This window comes from Polistes canadensis, unplaced genomic scaffold, assembly GCF_001313835.1.
Source record: "Polistes canadensis isolate GaletaPanama2010 unplaced genomic scaffold, ASM131383v1 scaffold_125, whole genome shotgun sequence".
Lineage (NCBI taxonomy): Eukaryota > Metazoa > Arthropoda > Insecta > Hymenoptera > Vespidae > Polistes > Polistes canadensis.
In genome coordinates, this window is record NW_014569672.1 from 415,066 (window position 1) to 439,624 (window position 24,559).

Here is a 24,559-nt window from a genome sequence, read left to right on the forward strand (position 1 = left end):
TTCTTGTTTCATCGGTTAAATCCATCAAATTAGCTATGCAATTAATTGATGCACTTTTTGTTTCTCTTCGTATATTACGTAAACAACGTAGAATTTCGTCAATTATACAGTAATTCTGATATTATTAATGTTATAAAATAACGTGGATTAAAATGAGTACGTATAGATCGAGCCGCGTATAAAATACTAACAATCAGAATTTTTTGGACCTCTTATAATTTAGAAAAATTGCTTTTCTTTTATATATATGAATTATTTTTATGTATTGCACGTATGCAAACGTTGCGAGTTAGAATGTGAAGGGTAGCCTTCTACTTTGCCGGTAATATGTATATAGAAAAAAATCATTGGGTAAAACAAGATGTAGGTAGAAGACAATAATAGAATAGATTTTAGAGATATTTAGAAAATATCAATACAAAATATTTAATTCCTTGAATTAAATGCTAAAGAAATAAAATAGTTAAATATATATGTTGCTTGACATAGGATAATGAGGAAAAATATAATCATACTCGTAGAATGTATTATCTTTTGACAAAGAATACAAAAGTACATAGAAGCTCACAAGTCTAGTTTTTTCCTAACCAGATTAATCTTAGTTACTACCGGGACCACCAGTGGACGATAGTAGGTAGAAAGAATACTGTATTCTTTGATTGTGCATCGCTCTTTGATAGTATTGTACCGGCATCGCGTTAAGTACATACTATCGCTTACTGGTGGTCTCGGTTGTAACTAAAATGAAACTGGGTAGATAAAAAATTGGACTTGTGAGCTATATAATTCTGTATTCTTTGCCTAGACAAAGTGATTCATATTTTTGAGTAGCAGCAAACGATAATGCAATGTAACGTTCAATTGATGTTCATGTAGATATTATGTTTTCAAAGCAAACAATAATTAGAATATATCCATTGAAATAGTTTTCTTAGCTTTTTATTATTTATCTACGTTGATTTATTGAACATTTGTAGAATAAATACAGAGAAATGTTGAGTTGATAAATGCTCAAATTGATGTGAGCTATTTTTAAGGCTCTCATCTTTTAAGCTTTCTTTCTTTCCGTTTCACATATACAATCATTTCTTTTGAGAAACGACTTGTACAAAAATTATCTTGTCTCTTTGAAATGTTATATCTTTGAAGAGAAAGATACAGTAAACATTATACACAAGTTCTTCTAACATAAGCACACAGCGTGCTATACAAAGAGACGAGGCTATTTATTTACATAGACAAGAACTTGAAAAAGTTAAATTTTTACAGATAGAATCGTGCATGATGTAAACAAAAGTTACACACTCGATAAAAAAAAAATGCTAATGTTAATGGCGATGATACTCATTTTCATTTTTTCCATTTCATTTCATTTGCTTTTAAAAATGACAGAAATAACGAGTCCCTTTTGTATAGCAAAAATTCGATAGACGATCAATAAAAAAATATTCACATTGTTCGTATGAGATTTTTTTTCATCGACGGTATTTAAAGTTAAACGTATATATTGAAAGGGGAAAAATTAAGATGAAATCAGGGAGCACGGGAAAGCGGTTGAGAATGATTGCCATGAGGTGGATGCATGCAACAGGAGAGCAGTATCATGTTGATGTACAAAAAAACGAGCAACAACATGAGGAACGCGTGCCATCACTTCTTCTTCGCGTCCTTCAGTCCAGCACCAGCGTTGAATTTGAAAAAGATTATGTCACCATCCTCGACGACGTAATTACGTCCCTGCTGTCTGTACTTTCCAGCAGCCTATTGAGCAATAGAAAAAGAATGTCGTATATAGATATATATATTTACATATCCGCCAAGGAAATGCATACATACTTGAGAAAAGAAAAATTTATATAAATATTTTAATAGATTTGAGACCACCAACGTAATTCTACGTCATTGCAAATTTTTTAACTGAATACCGATGACGCAGTTCTATGTCATTTCAAAATAAAAGAAATTAATTATATTTTAATTTAATAGTATGATTTATATTTCCAATGAGATTATATGCAATATTCAGCTAAACGTTTTTCCCGAATAAACGCCTATCGCGAATGTTAATATTAAATTTTGTTTAGACATTGCGAGATTGACAAAAGTTATCTTTGAGTTCTACAATTAGAAGAGATGCTTAATTTGTCACTGTTGTAAACAGTAGTGTAGTTAAATCGATACCTTCACTCCAGCCTCCGAGCCTTCATTTTTAAAGTCTTCAAATTTCATAACTTCAGCCATTATAAAACCTTTCTCGAAGTCAGTGTGAATTCTTCCAGCGGCTTGAGGCGCCTTTGTACCTTTCTATATAATAAAATAATAATAAAAGTTAACGAAGCGAGAAGACGAGTCAATCGTCTTAGGTGTACTCATATATAAAATAGAGTTAAGAAACTACCTGAATAGTCCATGCTTTAACTTCGTCATGACCGGCAGTAAAAAAGTACTGTAATTGCAATGCTTTGTAGCCTTGGACGATGATCTTGTCTAGGGCACTGTGAAAAAGATAAAAAAGAATTAATATGAGTAGTGTAAGTCTATATTTTTATGAGATTTATTATTATATTTTTCGATGAAAAGGTAGAGAAGAAAAATAGGATAAAGAATCCACTCGTATTAGATCGATTAAAGTTGGAGTCAATAGAGCGGTACGTACAAAGGGCGACTATTTTAGAGTTTTGCGGATTGCAAAACGATGAATTCCCGTTCAAAAGGAGGAACGTTCAAAACGTTGGACCATGGAATATGATTGTCTCGGGCCAAATATCGTCTAATGACAGGGTACGTCGGGATGAGCTCTCCCACTTGGTAGGTCTCGACACAACTTCTCTCCAGACTTCAAGGAATACGCATAAAGCCGAACGACTTAATGCCGTAATTTTATCATTCTGACTTTCTGAAACCTATTTCGCCGCCGACGACGACAACGAATACTACGGTTGTTCTATTTTTGACAGCGAAATAATATCACAGATACTCTGTTTTCTTTCGATTAAAAGGGTGAAACGCGATTCGTTACTTCGTCCAATTGATTCGTACGTAAATTTTTCTCGAATGAAGATAGTTTTATTGATATCTTATAATAAAGAAAACTTGTATTTCAAAAGTTAGTTCACTAAGAGGAAATTGTAATTCTATATCTTTCGACGCATTCACTTTACATTGGACGTCAGTCAAGATTGGTGTCGGTAAATCGAAAAGAAAGAAAGGAAAAAATATAAAATGAAAATATATACTACTACACAAAGTGTTAAATCTACTTGGGAGTACTTTCCATTTGTAAAAGTTAGCAATACAATGTTGTAGTTTCGTGTAAATTTGCTTGAACGTGGCACACGTGCATTGAACACCCTACAGATACGATTGACCCACTAGCCAACTCAGCCGTTCTGCCTCTCGGCTCTCCTTTACCACAGATTATACCCTCTCCTGGGTACGCGCGAGGGCGGCCAGTTTTTATGCAATTTTGTAAGAATTTGAATAGCCGTTCGTAAAAATATAATACGGTTCTCTAACTCTCTTTCTCTCCATTCTCCTCATCGAAACACAACCGTAGTTTTTATTAGTTTCTCTTCGCGTTAGAAAGAAAAAGGGAGAGAAAGTGAGAGAGAACTAGTCTAGACGTTCCAAGAGTCATCCCCAGCCGTTATTAGTACGGTTAGAAGATAATTCGTTGCATACTTAAATGTGGGAACCCCTGTTATTCCATGGACCTATGTATTTCTCTCTCTCTTTCTCTCTTCGTGGATTTGAAGAAAATGCGACCAAACACGTTTCGAGAAGTTGGACCTAACGAATTTTCGACTTTCAAATAAAAATAGCCTCCCATTTGTAAAAACGTAAATCGTATCAATCAAGAAGAAACAGATTTGAGAGTAATTCATTTGAGAGTGATGCCTACCTGGTCACTTTGTTTTCCTCGAAATATTTAACTCGTTCCGGTTCTTCCATGTCGAAGATTTTATTTTCAAATGCACCGCTGAAAGGAATCAGCACAGATCCTGGATCATTCTTATCCACCCATTCTTTGATCTTGACTAACCTGAAATATCGTTAAGATTAGATGAAAGTTTAGAGATTTTTTTTTATCGTTTATTTCTCTCATATCTAACAAATATTTTTTTTCAAATATAATTGCGTGAAAGTGCATCATGGAAAATAAAAGATTATAAAGGGCTCTGTGAATCATACACTAACTTAACGTCGAGTATACGCGATAGGCTTACAATTCAACTGCACTTTCCCACGATATCATTTTCGCAATGCACCTCTGCAAATCGTTCCTGAATAATAAATCGACGAACTATTCGTGTTAGTGAGCCCTCGAGCGTGCGTATGAATACGCGTTTACATGTCGACACGCACGTATAAATAATTCCGTTCTCTATAGTGTTTTGCAACGCGCTTCACCGGCCACGTCGATAGAAACGTGCGGAAAATGAAACGACAAGTATTCTGCGAATATCTAGCGATTTATTGTGAAAATAATATTACCTCTATATAATCTATGTTTATCTTTATAATCAGAATATTAATAGGATCGAAAACTTCTGTTTTTTCTTTTTTTTTTTTTTTTTTTTTTTTTTATTTATATGAAATTAAAATGAAGCGGCGTACCATTTGTTCTTTTTACGAATGTAATCCTTTTCCGAAAGATTAACCAGATAAATAACTGGTTTNGGAAAATGAAACGACAAGTATTCTGCGAATATCTAGCGATTTATTGTGAAAATAATATTACCTCTATATAATCTATGTTTATCTTTATAATCAGAGCTCTAGTGCTTTTCTAAACGCGTTTTTTTTTTTTTTTTTTTTTTTTTTTTTATTATTATTTATATGAAATTAAAATGAAGCGGCGTACCATTTGTTCTTTTTACGAATGTAATCCTTTTCCGAAAGATTAACCAGATAAATAACTGGTTTCGACGTGAGGAAGAGATATTTGTTGAGTACCTCGATCTGCAATCAAATGTTAAGGACGATCATGAGTGCGCGTTGTTATCGTAGGTACTATAACGATCGAACGAGCAAATTGCATGTTTCTTGCGACAGTGGGAAGGAAAACTTCCAAACTTACGTCATTTGCGCTCCAATCGGCGAACCTGATATGCTTCTTGTCGTCTACCAAACCACCTTTAACTTTTAAAAGTGTATCCTGTCGATAGAAAAAAAAACACACACACATAGGCAAAATACTATTAACGATTTGTAACACGCAAGTAGAATTACCGCAGCAACAGCAGTGTACTAGTTAAAATCGACTTGAAATCAATCTCGACGATTGTTCGATCACGCGAGTTTTGGAGTTTTGTTAAATTGGGAAGTCGAAAATTGCTTGGAAATTGATCAACGAGAATCGTGTACATTTGTTCCGAGAAAAGTTTGTCTAGTCTCTTAATTTACTCGATTGGGTTATTCGATAAAAATGATTTTTGTTAACACTCACGTATTCTGGTTTCAACTTCTTGTCGTTACCGCGAACAACCAATTTTTCCAATTTCTCAAGATGACCATTCAGAAATTCGACGTCCTTCAGTCGTAATTCTTCGCTAATAATATTCAGATCTCGTACTGGATTAACGTCACCTTCTACGTGAGTAACATCGTCGTCTTCGAAAGCTCCTGTAGATACATACGATCATTCATTCGATATCTAATTATTCATACAAATTAATTCTATTGTCAAGATAATCATTATATATATCATGCTCACGGCAAAGATGAAAAATTCCGTCGCAGGCACTAATGTGAGAAAGAAAAGCATTTCCTAAACCCTGTCCTTCGGCAGCACCTTTTACTAGACCAGCGATATCCACTACGTTTAAAAATGCTGGGACTTTGCTAAGAGAAAATACAAAAGTACGAATATATTGGGCGTATGTATATTTTACATTTGAATCGTTTCTCTTTCGAAATAATTTCATTTAGTTAATAAAAAAAAAAAAAAACGCGAATAAAAAAGTATTTCTTAATGAATTCATGAAAAATAAGTTTCACTGTGAAATATTAATGCATAAATGTTTTTTCTTTTTTTTTTCTAAATCGTATACAATCATTTGCAGTTTTATTAATTATCATTATCAGATAATAAAATTTAACGTGTTTAGAGTTAAAAAATGAAACTCCAACGCTAACATCCTTGAATATCTTAAAATAAAAATAAATGGAATTATACTCTATTTAACAAACAAAAAATGATTTATTTATTGAGTCTGTTAAAGGAATCGTTCGAATGTCTCTCTAAAGTGAGATTTTTCGAATACGTTCACGTTGTCCCCTATTGATAAAGAAGAGAAAGAAGTGATAGAAAGAGACAGTGAGAATTCCGATTAAAGGTCGAGGGTGTACGGTGCCATGCACGTGCGTTGCATGGAAACGAGGGTGAGCAGTGACAACGAGGCACATTTAAATGCTAATGCCAGCGGCCTCATTAAATAATTAGCCTTTGAAGAGAGGCGCCGTGGAAAAGCAAACGAGAAGGGTGGTGAACGCGTTAGGCTGCTTTCATCACAGATCGCCGAATTCTCGGACACGTGCCATCAATGAGAGTATACGATACATCGTGAATGAAAGTATGATGATCGTATTCGAATAGTTCAAGGGAGGGAGAATAAGTTTTTCCTTTGATCAACGAACTTAGTTTAGGTTTTTTTATTTACACGTTTCCATCCGTGGAACATTATAATCGAAATGTTATTTTAAACGAAATCATTTCTCATTTTTATTTTCCTTTAGATTCTTATTACTGTTAAATAATATATAAATTGCACATGGATTTTATTATTAAACATAAAAGAAATAATTTGATAAGATAAGATTAATCTTTTAATCGAGAATTTGACTTTTCAACCTTTTGCATGATCCTCTGACTGCTTTGCATTTTCAATTTCACCGAGTCGTTGTGCAAGCACGATGACGCGCGACAAGGTAAACACCGTTTTCATCGACGGTTAGCCGCGTTGATGGACACCGCAGCACATACAGCGGTTTCCGCACGATTCAAAGAGAGAGTGTGTATGTGTTTGTGTGTGTGAGAGAGAGAAAGAGAATAGCACGATGATACTGGCCGAGTTGGGAGTTTTCGACATATATCTAGGTACGTACGAGCATCTCGTTGAACCATCGTTGGTAACTATCAACGCGACTATCCGTGTAAATGCGCCCCTTTCGATCGATTTTACTAACTCTATCTATCTATCTATCTATCTATCATTTATCTCTCTCTCTCTCTGTCTCTTTCTCTTTCCTTGTCCCACGTGTTTCGTTAATATTGAATTTTAATTATTAGATAAGAATAAAAGAACTTGGATAGAGAACAACCCGTCAGTCTAACGGTGAACGTCGAACTTATATTCAATATACGCACACATTTATTTCGATTAATTAACAGTTATTTAAAATATATCTAATATAGTACTGTATTCTATTAATATTTAGGATTATATAAATTAAAATACATTTGTTTTAAAGTTATTGATCATTAATGACTTTGAGTTGAAAATTATTTTCTAATAAATTATCTGATCGAAGAATTGTTTTATATTCGAAGTATATTAATAGAGATATGTAATTTTTAAACAAATGTACTTTGATATTAACTGGTTCATTGAGCAGGTATTTACGAACACGATAGATATTTTAAATAAAAATCTTAAAAGAAACAACGAAATATGAAATAGAAATAACAGTTGCAATTTATAAACTTGAGTAAACTCTTTGCAATGGTTCCTAACGTCTGTAAGAGAAATTTAGGTCGATCTGCATTGCAGATCACGTGCTACGAAACGTGCACCCTCCCTACCTCTTTTCGTTTATTTTCTTTTATTCTTTTACAGTCTCCTCCTCGCGAAAGAATAAAGGCGAAGAAGTATGGAAATGTCGTTGGTTATTCCGAATCGTTTCCTTTTGCAAGTGTATATGTACGTAAATATATAAGAAAAGAAAAGAAATGTTAGATAGACTCTTTCTACTACTTCCTTTTCAACACGACGATAACGTATTCGAGAGACATTCGACTTGCTACGATCGAATAATGTTTGCACGATTGCTTACCTGGCCGGTTTGAAGTATTCACATAAATAGTCGTACCTTGCGTCGGGTACTGGTACACGACGTGCCTTAACAAACAATTTCAAAGGTCATACTTTTTGAATAAGGATTATATATTAATATAATATTAGATAGATAATTATTTATACTATAGAATATATACTGATTAATAATTATTACAAATTATTATTTATTAATTATCATAATATAATCAATTATTATCTCACTAATAATCACTATATATTCCTATGCATTAAGCTTTTATACAATGTACGTATACTAAAGTATATAACAATATTATATTCTATTTTCTTAGGTTTACCATCAAAGGGTTAGGAAGAATCGTTAGGATCATCTAAAATCTGAGTCGGTGATGTTCGTCGGAATCTAATAGAGCTTACTCGTGGTATATCAGAAATATCACTAATTCTCATTTTAAAATAACTTGTTGGAATTTTTAAATTAGGATTGAGTTTATGTTTCATGTTACAAATTGCCATGTCCATAATTCGTCTACGAGCTCTCATACGTTCGTTAACTTTCCGATAAATATCCGTTTCTTTAAAGATACAAGTTTCGTTGCGAATTTTGAAAAAAACTCCCATGTAAATCGCTGCGCTGGCAGCAACAGACAAGCCTGGAATTTTTGGACGAAAGACTGCAACTTCGTTGACGGCTTTTATCACACAGTTTGCTAGAGTTTCTTCTAAATATCCGATAATTGGTAAACTAGTGATATTAATGTCTGGTATGTTAAAAGGGAAATGAATTTTAATGTCACAATATTTCATCCAACGTAAGAGAAACTGATCTTGACAATGTTGGCTGCAGAAGAGATAGAGCTTGTCGTCATAGAGAACAGCTAAATCGATTTTGCCAGAGATTAGATTTCGATTGGGTAGACTGTCGACGTAAGTAACCAAACAGCATCCATTAGCTTGCAAACGTCTTGCCCAGCATGCGTGTTTCAAATCGATCGTCTCATCTACGATTCGTGGTCGAATTTTTGGTAAAATAGCTGTGTTCATTGGTGGAATATATCGAAGTGGATCTTTGATAAAATCCTTCCTGTGTTTCGTACATATCCAATAAAAGTATTCTCGAAATTGTACTAATCCAATACGATCGATCAGCCCACCTGAAGAAACTATGCTGTTATCGAGTAATAAGCAAACAGGACAATAAGATTCGTAAATACTTTGACATGATTTGAATTCGTAAGGTGATACACACATATTTTCTAAGTTATGAACTTTGTCGTAATCAGCTTCACGGAAGTATCGTCTAATGTTCATAAATTTTTCTCGTACCACTTGATCTGCATGAGTCCATACACCCCACTTGCTATTACTCGCATCTATTTCGAAAATATTTTGCGAGAATTTCCTTAGCCAATCTCGATAATTTTCTTGATCAGCTTGCCACTGATTGTAAAGATTAATCAAATGTTCGACACCAAAGTCCACCGGTTTGTTTGTTTCCTTATTGGTATAAGACAAACATTCCAAAGAAAATTTTAAATCAGCTTTAAGATCAATGACGATCGTTGGACGTATATTGAGAAAAGCTAACTCTTCGGATTCTCCACGATTACATGGGAATCCGTCGAGAACGTAGCCTTGAGAAGCTGTGCGTGGATTAATTGAATACATTTCAACAGCTCGACTCATTATTTTATTATCGATAGCAACGTTATCTTGAAAGTGTGATTCGATTTTTGTAGCTAATTCGGTCCATGAATAATTATTCGTTACATATTGCAAAGCTTTATCGAATGAAATTAATCTTAGACCATATGTCTCGGCGAAACGTTCAGCAAGTGTTGTTTTTCCACATTTAGGTGGACCAATGATAGAAAGATTCATTTGAATGAGTGGTATCGCCGAATCTTGTTCAAGATACTTCAATGGATTTTTCTCAAAAGCAGATGCAGCATCTTGACCGCATAAAAAATAAATATATTGCCGATGGATCAGAGGTATAACTTCGTCTTTCGCTTCCATAGGTAAAAACATTTGAATCGGTATTTTATTTTGATATAATTGAACCGGACACCAGCGGCCAAATGAGCTTAAAAAATAATATCCACATTCTAAAAGACGTTCGGCTGTTTCCATATCGACGGAATAAGTTCTCTCGAACATCGAGATATCTCGAAATACATAGCTTTCGAGATATCTTTGAACTTGTATTATCATCTTACGCTCGTTTTGTTCACCGTCTATTTCTATCCATGGTATAGTTTCATTTTCTATAGAAGTACGAATGGAATCTATTTTTTGTCTGTTATCTTCATAAATTTCTTCTAATCGTTTCCAAATTCTTTCTTTAGCTGTAACGATATCTTCCCAATCGATAAATCGCACAGGTTCAGAATTCTCTTCTCGCCAAGTTTCTTCTAATTCGATTCTTTCGCTTGAACTTAATTCGAAATAATTATTGTTCGTAGAAAAATTGTATGATTCATCTTCGAACATTTCTGTGTCTTCGTTGATATAATATTCATGTTTTTCTTTTATTATTTCTTCTATCCATTGGTCTCGTCTTTTAATGTAATTATTCATTTCTTCGTTATATCTTTCCTCCTCGGCAAGTTTATCTTTTTCTTGCTGTTTCTTCCAAAAATTAAGATACTTTGGTAATAATCTTTCCATAGATTTTTCTAAACTGCACTTAAGTTCGATCACTACTTCAGGTACCATACATTTTTCTAACATCAATTCTACATCTTGAGAACAACTTGGAAAACCATCGAGTACAAGACCACATTTATCGAATGGCGCTTGAAAATAATTTAAAAAACATTCTCGAAGCATATACTCGGGCAACGTTCCACCATTTTTAATATATTCTTTAATAAACATAAATATCAATGTTTCGTTTGTAGTGTATCTAATATCGTTTATATCTTCAGGTAAATCCATTTCTTCGAGTTCTTTTTCTTCAGGTAAATCCACTTCTTCGAGTTCTTTTTCTTCAGGAATTATCAAAGTATCTTTTAAAGTGAAAGCTTTCATTCCTCTACTTGTCATATACTTTTCTAAACATTCGATATAATCGACGCGAAATAATCCATATTCTTTAGACAAAGCTTTTGATAAAGTAGTTTTTCCACTTCCAGGTAAACCAATGACGCTAATTCGTAATAGAGGTATCACAATTGGTGGTTTTATCAAAGGAATAGAAAAATTCAATGGATTTTCAATGAATTCTTTTAATGCTTGTTCACTGGATAATAGATAAATTTTATCCATGAACATTGCACTATAATCATCTTTACCTTTCCAAAGGACATTATATTTTGATAACACAACGGGACAATAATTACTGCTGTCACCTAATCGACGATTATTTTTAGGAATGATTTGACTTTTAATCGATCTTGTTATTTCTTTTTTGTCCATTAATTTTTCTTCATCCTCGGGATACGTTTCATCTTGTCTCATTTCTTCTTCCTCTATCAATCTTTCATTTTCTTTCTCTTCTTCACTCATTACAGTTGCTTTCCAATCGTAACGATCTTTAATTCGTTTAACAACGTGACTGGTAATATTTTTAATTGATCCAATCTCACAAAGTATCACGTTTTGATTCAAATCGTCCATATCATATCGAAAATTTCTCAAAGTTGATTGATAATCGTCAAGATGTTGAAGATATTGTTCTAATTTTATCTTTGATTCATATGCGAATATATCATCGTCCTTATCTTTAAATATATTTTCCTCCGATTCTTCGTCGTAATTTGCTTGAAAATATCGCCAATTTTGAATGAGACGATAATATGGATCGTTTTCGAAAATTATTATAACGTCTTCAAAAATAATGTTACTCTCTTTTAAAATTTTCCTCCAAACATCGAATTCCATGTACATATTGTCGATAATAAAACCACCGTCTCTATTTATTTCATCTTCCAATATTTCGTATGGAATATTTTGTATATGCTTAATAATTAGATCAGCTTTTTCATCGGTGCTTAATTCGATCGGTTCGTCGTACAAATATTTTACACGATCCTGTAATATATTCGAAATTTCAGGGTCATGTTCGGTCAATTTTCTAATCGGTGGTTCGTCTTTTCTTAAATAATCCGGTGCATAAGCGCGTAAAATATTGTTATCCTTTTTTATTTCCTGCCAAAGACGATGATCCGTCTCAACGTGCGCAATATTATTCTCGTGTAATTTTTTACGTAATGATTTCAATTCATCACGTATGTCTTTGTATTGTTCACGCGGTGTTATAGTATTTTCAGATCGAACGATATCTATCACACGTTGAATAGTCAAAACGATATCTTCGTACCATGCTTTAAGATCAGCTTCTTTTTTGACTATTCTTATTTTTCTTTCTTTCTCCAATTTGATTCTCAATTCTCGTATAACATCATCGACTATTTCACGCATGGCATCGATAATTTTATTATTAATACAATCTCTTTTAAAACTTTTTTCTAGATCATTAACATCAACGACCGTACCATTTAAAATTCGCGCCAATTCTCGACTCAACTTCGATTTACCTGAATATTTCGGACCGATAATTGCAATCTTACAAGTTAAACGTGGATTAGGTGGTAATAAAAAAGTTCTAGGATTGTCTAAAAATAATTGAAGTGCTTCATCGGAGGAGAGAAAAAAAATATTCTTCAGGAATGTAAGGGAATATTTTGAGGAACCTTCGACGGTTCTTCCTTTGGCCAATTCGACCGGGCAATAAAATTTCCAACGCGACAGTCTCCAAGGAAACCTCAGACCTACGGACTCCATGCTCGCCATTTCTCGAAAAGCATTCTCCTTGCTCATACCCTCGAGTTCCTCCTCCAAGGTAATTTGCCTTGTGTCTTCTTTTTCCTCTTCTTCTTCTTCTTCTTCTTCTACCATACCTAACTCGTCGATTGGTTTTATCAACCGTTTTGGAAGTAACAATCGTGGCAATGACAATATACGCAAACGCACACTCACAATTTCAAACATTTGCAACGGAGTTGTACGACCATCCACACGTATTACGTTTTGAGGATTTTGAAGAAGAACCCATTTGTCTATAACAGGCATGGCCAATTGTTTGTATAACTCGCATCGATTTTTCACATTATTTCGAATTTCTTCGATTTCCTTAGATATATATTCTTTATTTCCCTTTAATGTCCCCGATGCGTTTGAACAAGAAATTTGTGTGTTATCGTCGAAATTATCTTCTGTAAACAATTGCATATTTTCATTAGTATCCACCGATAAAGTGGAGTCCACGGATTTTAAGATCAGCGAATCTGCTTTTAATAGTTCGAATTTTTTGAAAAGATCTTCGTCGGGACATATGATGTAGATGATGATAGATGGTTTTAAAGGCCACGTTGAAAAGATTTCGTCAATCTGGTGAGGTATGTCTTGCTCTGGATCCATTCTCATTTTACACGAGGATTTTTGTATATCTTCGGAATCGCTCGAACTCGGTGTTAGTATTGTTTCACAGGTTGACAAGAGATCATTTTCTGCGTTGATTTCATTTATAATCAATTTAGTACGTAATTCAGCGATTTTAGGGTAAAACAAATGATCGAGATTTGGATTATTAGGGATAAACGGCAGACCTTCTATAACATAACCCTTATGTCTAACATCTCTCATATTTATTCTATTTTTGATTAAATTTTGGATTATTTCAGAAGTTAAATTTTGACCAGAACGTAAAATTTGTTCGATGTACTTGCCCTTTTCCGTTTTAGTTTGTATTTCTTGTTCGACAAGAGACTCGAGAGATATTAAAACGCACTTCCAACCGTCGGCAATCATCATAGCGAGTTGTCGAGTATTTACACCTGGCTTTCCAAATATAACAAAAGATACTGGTTTCGTCTGAAGATATTTATTTCTCGCTTTTTCCTCGGAATAAGGATCGCGGAGGACAAAGGGCTCCGTTGGTGGTTCGAAATGTGCTTGATATTCATTTTTCGAACATTTACAGGTATTCTTAAATCTTGTGAAAGGATTTGTGTCTTCGTTGAAGGCATAGTAAATGTTGGCTTTTGGATTAGGAATTGAATGAGCTGATGGCCAAAACGGAATGTATTCTTGACGAGGGTACCCCTTGACGAATCGTAAGAAACTCTTCCTTAATATGTATGACGATGTGACGTAAAATTTGTTCTTTTCCTTCTGACTATCTTTTCTTAAACGTTCAATCGCCCGATTGCACATTATTCATAATCGGGTTATATCAATGTTATAAATAGAACGTTGCGAGTTGAAGTAAGTTACGAACAAACGAAAACTATTTTTCTTGACAAAAGTTTTACCAGGGAATAAAAATGTATAAATTCAGATACTTATTTTCATTCGGATCGATGGTGCAGAAAGGAAAGTTCTCCGCCGCCGCCTGACTTTTGGTAAGAACATTGAAGAAGGTAGACTTCCCGACGTTTGGCATTCCAACAATACCAACTTTTAAATTAGTCCCTACACGTCCTATGAGTGGCTTTCTTTCTGGTTCCTCTACTTTTTTCGGTGCCATTCTGTAACGAAACAAGGATCGAGAACTAATAATAATATAATAATAATAAAAACGATAAAAATGCAATAGATGTCTATTTTACTTGAGCTAATCCGATATTTAGAATGATAATAATAAAAAAAAAAGAAAAAAAATTGGAGAACGGAAGTAATTAAAAATTGGCGTCGCATCCTTCGAGGAAGAAGGTTGGATCGTCTCGATCGTTTTACAAGGAGTCGCTTGGAAGCGCCTGGAGGCGCGAAATCGAAATACTCGAAGAGGAGCTATATCGAGAGGGAGGGCTCTCGAAGAACGCTCGCGGTGACTAATTATATTAATACGAGAACGGCACGTCGAACGATCGCTGTGTTTACCGGCGGCGGCGGCGGCGGCCTACCCCCTCGAACGATGCGATCCATGTTCTCCTCGTGGATCTTTTACCGATATCTCGAGCGAGGGAGGAGGAAGATGGCGGGCAAGCAAGGATTAGTGGGCAACAGAGCCGCGAATCACCGGCATCACAAGGAGAATCCGCGAGTACGCCCGAGGCCGCCAATCCGCCACCGTCTACACTCCCGGTTCCTGCTCCCCTTGCCCCAATCCCTACCCCTTTACCTACCCCTCTTTTTTTGCTATCGCTATCTTTTCCTCTCTCTCTCTTCCTCCTGCTCCCCTTTCTCGCCACGAGATCGTGCAACCATCGTCCTCCGTTAAAAAGGAACAACGACCAAACCGCGTTGATGTTTTTCATCCTTTTTCACTGCTATCCCGAGGAAATTTGCAAATTACGATAATGGAGAAGCCGCGAAAGAGGTTCGGTCGTGGGGCGCGATGCTACCTCGGCGAAGAGCCGCCGCATCGTCGCACCACTGCACCGCAGCACCGCAGCATCACGCCGTGACCGTACCTTCTCCTCCTCCTCCTCCTTCTTTACGACGTCGTCTCGCCCCCGGGGATCTGTCTACGTACGATAATGACCGACCACGGCGTTTCTTTTCGACGACCTCTTTTATTTTAACTTCTATCGCTAACTTTAACTTTCCAATTTCAAACCATTCGAATTTTCTTCTAGCTACCACTATTAAATTCTACATTATTTTTTACTAACTTAATATTTTGTGTCAATTTTTTTGAATTTTACCGCCTTTACTTTCAGTTATTAGTCCAAACAGATGACGTACGTAGTCGCTGATATGCACGCTCAGTGCTGTCCTCTATCTTTGCCTACGTGAATCAATAAAGTGTAGACTGCATCCGAAAACTTAACCTTACTTCTACGACGGAAAGATTCACTATTCTGACACTGGAATGAGAGATAAACCGACTCGTTTTATTCAGATTTAATAATTAAATAATTACGAGAGATTTTGAAGAAACCTATTCTCGTCGACATCTAACAAAGAGCACTATTAAATTACTATTGAACGGATCGAACACGTTTTTATCGAAGACTACTAGCACGAAATATGAAACACTTAAAATCAACGACGCTTTATTTTTACGCTTAAAAAATGAATATATTTTTACGTTAATTCGAAATACCTTGTTTATTTTGTTTTCGGTAAGCCACGTACGATGATTTTTCTTGAACAACGTGTTACACTTTCGCGATAGCAAATACACACCACACATTAATGACGTCAGATGACTTCAACCGGCAGCCTCCTGCTGCGAAACAGTTTTCTACTTTATCGACACAATCGTTGCGGCCTCTCCCTGATGAACGAGAATATCTCCTCTCTTTCTCTGAAATCAAATTTGGCGCGAATTTCTACGATATGATTATCATATCATTGTAGTTTGTATAATTTTTATAATAATAATTAACATTTTTGTATATCGGTGCTATGAAATTTAAATTATTTATTGAATATCGCAGACAATTCTTTCGCACATTTGTATGCGGAAAACGACAATTTTTTTCACGAATCAAATTATCATTATTATCACGAATATTTTAAGGTGTTAATCCTTTGAGTATCAAAGTTATCAGGAATCAACGTATGAACATTGGCAAGGGTACAAGGGTGTCAGTTCCCATACAAATGTTCAATTGTTCAAAATGATATTTTACGATAGAAATTCGTACGAGGAAAAAAGTATAATATAAAATAAGAAATATTTCGACTCTCTCGTTCAACACCGACAAAGAAAGAAAATAATTCCTTTTTTCTAAATGGTTATAAAGGATAAGATAAGGAAGGAAAGAAATTTGAAGGATTCGGATCGCGATTATCCGAGTCTAATTCGTGGTACGTGCGCGCGTATGGGATCGTGAATCACCGTGGAGAGCCCGTAATTCGTGGGATAATATTAAGATTGCCGAGGAATGAAATAAAAGGATCGAAGTTTTGCGTATGTGTTTTAGTGGCGCCGTGAGATCGGCAAGGGAAAAGGGCGCGCCGGCTGCGACTACGCCTTCGCGCGTGTAACATCATTCGCCCTTTAAATAAGATCCTCTTTTCGATTTATCTACGAATTTCAGATTAAACGTTGTTTCATTTAAATATACGCTCTTAAATCGTTTGTTTATAATATTAATAAGTATAAATATCATTAACGATTTATGCTGTTTACAGATTCAACAAGCACAGATAATTTCAATGAAACAGATTTGTTATTTCTTCGATAAATATAGGTATATGTATTAAACTTTGCAATCGATTAGAGATAGATTAAAAAAAGAAAACGTTGAAAAAAAAAAGATTTGACACGTTTGGAAAAGTCAGCATTGTAAGTTACGATCGATCGATCGATCGATCGTTCGATCGTTCGTTCGTTCGTTCGTTCTAACGTACCGCGAATCGTCGTTGCGCCATGTGATTATTTCAATTATTTTATTACGTATCGTATCAATCTTGGTCCATATAATGCATATAATCAGAAGGCCATTATTCTGCGAACGCGCACGGCCAACGAAAAAGGTCCTCCTCCTTCTCCTCCTCTTCGTCCTCTCTTCTTCTCTTTTTATCCTTCTCTCTATCTCTCTTTCTCTCTGCGAGAGCTTACCCGCGCACGATCTCAACTCGCTCGTTTTAACGATATTGTAATTTGGAGACCGCAAACTCGCTGACGTCACTGGTTGCACTCTTGAAAGAATAACATCTTGCCAGCGTCGGGGAAGACGGAGGAGAGGAACGATCGATTCTCCTCTTTTCACCATACCCTTTTTCCCCCTTTTTCAGTCGATAATTTCGATGAAAAGGATATTAGCGAGCTACGAATTATAGGAATTTTGAGGGATTAGATATTCGCTGAATTGAAGGGATTGCGTTACTAATTTCTTTCACAACGATCTATGTGCCGATCGTTACGCTGAGATTTATTCCTTCACGAAGGCCACTGCCATGAGATCAATGGGAATTTTTATTTCTTTCTCATCTGCATTGAATATTATATTTTTTCTTTTTCTTTTTTTTTTTAATCATAAATTACAAGGGCTACATTAACCACTCAATTTTACTATTAAAATCGGCTATAACTTTATAAAAAATACTCATCATATAATATACTTATGTATACAATACATAGAGACGAAGATGCTTGAAAATCGATGAATCATGGTGCCGTGTAAATGAAATAACAACGGTGTATTATTCCGATAGAAAAGAAAGAGTAATGGTCTACTTTTAAGTAACGACCGTAATGTGCTCTCGGCACAGTACAGAAGAACCTATAGAAGAACCTACATAAGAAAATACGCTAAAGACCTCGTACAAACAAATATAATACTTACACGCCTCTTAGAATTCTCATTGACTTCAACGCAGTCGTTGTACAACTTATACTTATTTACCTTTTCTTATGGTTCTTATGGTTCATTTTTTTGGTATCGTATAGAAGAAAATTATTTTCTTTCTTAATTGTGTGTGTGTGTGTGCACCAGTAAGAGAGATCATTTTTTTTTTTTTTTTATTATTTATTACTTCAATTTACGCAATTAGTTAATGTACCACTTAATTTTGTTCTACTTAAGCATTTAAAATGTTTTCAGAAATTGAACAGATATAAAATTCTAGTGAATATTAATAAAATCCCTTGTGTTAGGAAAGTGTATCCTGATTCAAAGAAATTATTTTCAAACCGTATATAATTATATTTTATGCGATGTAGAACAATCTTTTGGAATACAATCGAAGTAGTCGAATTTTCAACCCCCATGTCGATGCTTTTTATATAGGCTAAGACAGATGGTAAAAATGAAAGATTCAATGAAGCCAAGTTAAACTATAATTAAGGTAATCTCCAAAGATACTTCCGTGGGATGCTGATGGAAAAAGGAAAACGAAGAACATTATACTGCTAAAAGGAAAAAGACAATATAGAATAAGAAAAGGAGGAAAAAAATTAGCTGTGTATAACAACGTTGTATAATAACTTACCGACAAGTCGGACATACCCTAGCGATGTTCCATCGGTTGCATTACGAGCTCGTAAAATACGTTGCTGTTTCTGCGTTACATCCGTTCGTTCCTGCCTTTTTACGAGGCAAATGAGAGATTACAAGGAGTATTCTCTTACACGAGTTTCACCATCTTATGCGATACCTCCCTGATACATCTTTTCCCATCCTTTAACTCTTTTGCATATCCGTATTTGGCAAGTAAAACGTAGACGCCAGATGGAAAAAGAAAGTTAAGGAAATTTCAGGGTCGGTCAGTTGGAAAGAGGTGTGTATATATATATATATCGTGTAATAATAATATGCGGGGTCGAGTTGTGAGATAGATAATTAATTTTTTTATGTATTTATAATCTTTATGCAATTTATTCGTTTTTACGAAATATATAAAGATACATATTATATATATCTATATAAGACTTACGTAATTGTTCAATTACATGATCGATAAAAAATGTCTGTACCTACTATTTCTATAGTTCCTTTATTTTATATATATATAAACACATATCATATAGATATTTTTCTTGATTATCATTCATTTTCTTTTCTTTTTCCTTTAAAGAGGGAGAATAAAAAGAAAGAAAAGAAACTTTTACATATCCGAAAGCTATAATTCTCACGTACGTAAGTCTCTAACGAGAAATAGCAAGGCGGCAGCCATAAGAAGGAAACCCTGATAATTCTCCGAGCATGTAGACACGCAATTAAGGTGTAACGTTTCGAAGTTCTGCTCGTAAACAACGCGGGCAAAGTAGCGGAACCTCCGAGACTCGATTCCGCCCGTCAATTGTTACCAATTGTTGCCAATCAGAGTAATACGTGTGATTAGAGCAAGAAGGTTGCCGGCACTGCACAGCACCCTGCCATATATTGCTCTGATTACACCGTACGCTATATTAATTTCGAATTAATTACGTGCCATCCTTTGGATTCATGCGGTAGCGCGCGCGCGCGCGCACATACACCAACGAAATCGACTAAGTTTTAGAATACGTTTCATCTTTCCGATAATTAAGTAGATATGTGCATATATTCTTTTTCTCTCTCTCTTTTTTTTTTTCTATTGTAATAAAACGAACATTTGTAATGTTATCGACAGGTATCCTATAAAAATAATTTGATTTCGATCGTACATTTAACCGTATCTTCTCTAGCTATTATTTATAAACGATCTATTAAGATTAAATATCTCTTAATTGTTACGACTTCGAATCACGAATTTTCTCTATGATCGTTTACGACAATACGCGTACTTATTTCCTTACTTTTTATCATATTCGTTGCATTATATTACGTCGAGTAATTTTAACGAGCATTTATCCTTTTCTTTGTAGCTATCAAGAATCGTGCATCGGCGTTATTAACGCTAGAGATTGTCGTTAGATAATCAATAATTGTTGCCTCGTATAGGTACTTTATATCGTACTAACTAATTGCAACAATTGTTTTTTTATACGATGCTTACATTTTAACACGATTCAACTGACTTCATTAATATCAATCTATCTCAATGTTTTCACGCGTTAGATATATAACAATGTTGTATTCGGAAATTTAAAAATGGCGTAAGTTACCTTAATTTTTTCTCGATGGTAAAAATAACATATATATATTTCTATTTATACAAATGCTAATCGCTCACAAAACCAGTAACTCAAGAATGATTAGCATACGCACAAGCGTTTTCTTCTCGTGATCGAGTCCTCGTGGTCCCGATCGGAGCAAGGGCCCGGTGATTGGCAAAAGAAGAAGAAGAAGAAGAAGAAGAAGAAAAAGAAAAAGAAAAAGAAAAAGAAGCAAAGAAAAGAAAGAAATCGATGCGTTCGTGCATCGCGTGGCTGAAAGTGAACCAACCGGTGGCCACGCCTCCTTAGACAGCCGCCAGCCAACAATTAAGATTTGATCGGCAAAAATGGTCGAGGCAAAATGGCGCTGGCCACTGAATACGTAATGTCGAACGGAGCTGAGACACGCGGCTGTTCGAGCCTTTCCTTTGAATTCGCATTTTAAAAAGCCTATCGTTCTTTGTCTCCTCTCTCTCTTTTCTTCTCTCTCTCTCTTTCATGTTTCTTTTTTCTCTCTATAAGATTCCTCCTTACGTTGATTTATTTATACACCATGATCGTACGTTTTTACCAACAACTCTAGTAATATAATATAACAACCATCATTCCAACTCCTGTACGAATGCAACCGATCGTGCATCCCTGTGGTGTGGTACTTACAAACGAAACGACACGAGTTTTAAATTTCCAAGAGGAATATCGCATCTACTATTGTACGATTGCATGCTTACTAATGAAAGTAACTGGGTATATAGAGACAGTAGGATACAATGAAACGTATATCCGATGGCGGAATTTCGCGTTTTGCATGGCCATCACGTTGCGAGGAAGAAGACGCGGTGGTTGAACGGGGTCTAAGGGGAAGGAAGGGAGGATAAGGTTGAAAATAGAGGGAGCCATATAAATCATATCGATAGAGACACGCAACATCGTTTCATCGTGCATATTTTGTACGTCCTTCTAACAGTGGTTGTCCTTGATACTTAATGCAAGAGTCTCGCGCATGCCGGTACCTTGACACGACAATTTTGTTTCCCCTACGAACGTAATCGTTTTTCCTTGGTTTCCTCGTTTCGTCGTCATTTTTTTTTTCTATGATTCTAAAGCAGCGAGTTCATCGTACCGATGGTCGTTTTTCTTTTCTTATTTTCTTTTTGTAGAAAGGGATGAAGGGGGGTGGTGGGGGGAATGGGGGAAGGAAGGGTAGTAGGGTTGGGCGGAAAGAAGAGACGGATTAAAATTGCACGAACGTTTTCGCCAAGGTACTTGTACAATATACGTCGGACGAAAATACAGGCGAGACCACTCTAATCATGGCGAATGAGCCTTCGCCGGTAGCCACGTATCGTCGTCGTTTTAACCCTTCGACTCGAGACTCTCATTACGCTAATGCCCCGCCAATCACCATTTTTCCATCGCTGGCACACCCCTATCCACCTCTTTTTCTCGATCACTCCAATCGGAATCATGCAAACCGATTGAAAAAATCAAATACTTTGAGGGCCTATTCTTCAGGGAGTACTTATAAGTATGTATTATGTCGATACCACGAAATCAAGACTGATTTCTAAGAATCGACACGATTTCAAAAGGAGATCCCTTTTATATAATATATGTCCGACAACGAGAAAAAATCTAAATAACAAGTTGAATAATGTTGAATAATTTGTACGGTAGCCGGGTGGGTGAGTACCTTTTTTTCTTTTTTTTTTTATTCTTGTCTATAATTCAGTACTCATCATTTGGAATATCTAAGTACACATAAGTTGTCGATCAAGAAATAAGTATTTCCGATTATTTGTTCTAACTCGAAGCCGAAGAAAGGTTTTTTCTAAGCAACAGGTTATAGCTCGGTTAAAAGAGAATACATTTTCATATCGATGTTATCGCGATAGGTTGAAATAACGTTGATTTAGTTTGAAATTCATTGGACGGTTCTATAGTATAGAAAATATATTATTACCTAGAGAGAATCGAGAGTTTCGCACGCGTGCTTTGATCGTACTTGCTCCATCGACAGTCTTTAACAGGATACTTGGCGAAATAGCCGAAGAAACGCTCTTTAGCATACCGCGGAGGGCCAACCGTTAAGGCTGGTCGTTAAGTTTATGGGAAGGGAGCTGCGAGATGTTGAGAGCTTGGCAATTAGATGCCTTCCGTGAACACTGTGATCTTCGCCACGCGAAAGAAAACGACCGGGGCTCTGTGTTTGTGTGCGAGAGTGAAAGAAAGAGAAAGAAAGAGAGAGAGAAAGAGAGAGAAAGAGAGAAGTAAGTACTTTCCTGGGTGCTTCTCGATATGCAAGCCGATCTACCTGACGAGGAAATTGAAAGGACGTTTAAATCTCGCTTCTTGCAGGATTCACCGTTTCGCGATAGCGTCGAGAAACGCGATGATCCATCTAACATCGCTACCGGACTGCTTTTTCTGCTAGTAGAAAAACGGCTAGCTCGCAAAACCCGCTCTTTGATTATCGCGGAATCTCGATCGTCGAAGTATCTTCAAGTAGTAGTAGATTTCTTACGAATATATATTCACTTATACATATGTATGTATCTACCAACGTATGAAATTTGTAACATAGTAGAAGATTCATGCAATCGTTAGATTTTTTCCTACCTTGTAATTCTTCTTTTGACTTGATGGAACGAATCGGGTACACGCAATGCAACAAGATTTCACCATAAATACGCGTATTCGAAAGGAATCATTTATAATATTTTGCGAAACGCAACAACTAGAAAGACATCGGGATGTTATTGCTTCGTGGATGATCGGATCGTTTGGATTAGACTCTAGGCTACGATCTTCGTGGATTTGAAAGAAGGAAAGGTGGACGAATAAAAACGGATCGGTATCTCGTCGATGGATAGCTTTCGATGGATATATAGAACGGAGGATGATTGCCTTCGAAGAGAGAAAAAAGAAAGAAAGAAAGAAAGAGAGGAAGAGAGAGAGAGAGAGAGAGAGAGAGAGAGAAAATGGGCAAGCACTATTATCGTTAAGCCGCATCTCTTCGACCGAGAAGAGTCGGGGTAATTGTTTTCTTTGGTTTATAGTTTTATTCCGACTCGGCAGCGCGATGATATCTTCTCTCGTTTTATATTCCTCGAGGCTAACTCTCTCTCTCTCTCTCTCTCTCTCTCTATTTCTTCTCTTATTTCTCCTTAAACATTTATCCCTCCTTTCAAAGTAAAATTCGTTCGAAGATAATACATCGATAAGACAAATTCACTCCTACTACACATAGAAACATAGTTTCGATGTTACTTTAAAACAAAGATTCTCATTGGAATCAAAAACGATATATCACGAAATTAAATAATAAGCTTGATAAAATGAAAACTTGTTTACGTATTATAGAAACTAGCAAAAGAATATCTCTCAAGATAAATGGCAACTTCTTTCATTATAAGAGAGGGTAGATCGAAAGTAAGGAAATTTCCTGTTTGGAAGAAGTGGAGAATCCTTATTTCTCCCTCTATTGTTAAATTGTAAGGGGTTGGTTCGTTGGTATTAACCGAGAGTGGCATTAACTTCGTCTAGTCCAACGATATGGAAATATTCGAGGCTGGTGTAATAACACGGCACAGGGTGGCCCGTTTCGTAAACGACGACGATGTCTGCAGAAGTGGACTGAGAGACCAAGAGAGAAAGAAAGAGAGAGAGAGAAAGAGAGAAAGAGAGAGTAGTGCTCAGACAGTATTTTCGTGGAAAGCAGGGGAGAATCGAGGGTGGTGGTTGGTCGTAGTAGTTGTAATGGTGGTAGTGGTGGCGCTCGTTTCGCTTGGAAATTAAGAGTCTCTCGCGTACGAGGGCGGTCCTGGAAACGGGGCCTATCGTTTAAGCCGGATCTCCATGTGAGATTACTGCCCCCCGGGGGTGGTTGGCAGCCGCGGAGGAACGACGACGGCGATGCCGGTGTCGGCGGTCGGATGGCAAGGATGGTGGCGAGGATGGTGGCGAGGATGGTGGCGAGGATGGTGGCGATGTTCGAGGTCGATAGGCGGACTCTTCGACTTCCACACCCATTCGTAATATC

The 24,559-nt window shown here is 36.0% G+C and overlaps 2 protein-coding genes across 3 annotated transcripts; both read right to left on the minus strand.

Annotated features, from left to right (window-relative positions):
- Positions 1-922: 922 nt before the first annotated feature.
- Positions 923-16,208, minus strand: LOC106788094 (obg-like ATPase 1). 2 transcript variants are annotated; one of them, XM_014751034.1, is made up of 12 exons: positions 16,090-16,208; positions 14,388-14,569; positions 8,056-8,116; positions 5,717-5,844; positions 5,450-5,625; positions 5,081-5,158; positions 4,909-4,962; positions 4,618-4,661; positions 3,902-4,042; positions 2,399-2,495; positions 2,182-2,304; positions 923-1,761 (listed from the first exon to the last, which is right to left on the minus strand). In XM_014751034.1, exons 2-12 carry the CDS (start codon positions 14,566-14,568, stop codon positions 1,651-1,653), a joined length of 1,194 nt encoding a protein of 397 aa, XP_014606520.1. In that variant the 5' UTR covers position 14,569; positions 16,090-16,208; the 3' UTR covers positions 923-1,650. The 2 variants fall into 2 exon arrangements, with proteins under 2 accessions (XP_014606520.1, XP_014606519.1); XM_014751033.1 differs by lacking the exon at positions 4,618-4,661 and having other exon boundaries at positions 4,865-4,962.
- LOC106788093 (adenylate kinase 9-like) lies at positions 8,305-14,370 on the minus strand. Its single transcript, XM_014751032.1, has one exon. It carries the CDS (start codon positions 14,253-14,255, stop codon positions 8,385-8,387), a length of 5,871 nt encoding a protein of 1,956 aa, XP_014606518.1. The 5' UTR covers positions 14,256-14,370; the 3' UTR covers positions 8,305-8,384.
- Positions 16,209-24,559: the final 8,351 nt, after the last annotated feature.

Bases quoted from the DNA above. Each gene is read 5' to 3' on its own strand.
- LOC106788093 (XM_014751032.1), bottom strand. From the start codon at position 14,255: ATGTGCAATCGGGCGATTGAACGTTTAAGAAAAGATAGTCAGAAGGAA.
- LOC106788094 (XM_014751034.1), bottom strand. From the start codon at position 14,568: ATGGCACCGAAAAAAGTAGAGGAACCAGAAAGAAAGCCACTCATAGGA. The intron at 5,159-5,449 runs GTGAGTGTTAAC...TTCTATCGACAG, and splicing joins AGAAGTTGAAACCAGAATAC to GATACACTTTTAAAAGTTAA. The intron at 4,662-4,908 runs GTTAATCTTTCG...GTTATTTATCTG, and splicing joins CGAAACCAGTTATTTATCTG to GTTAATCTTTCGGAAAAGGA.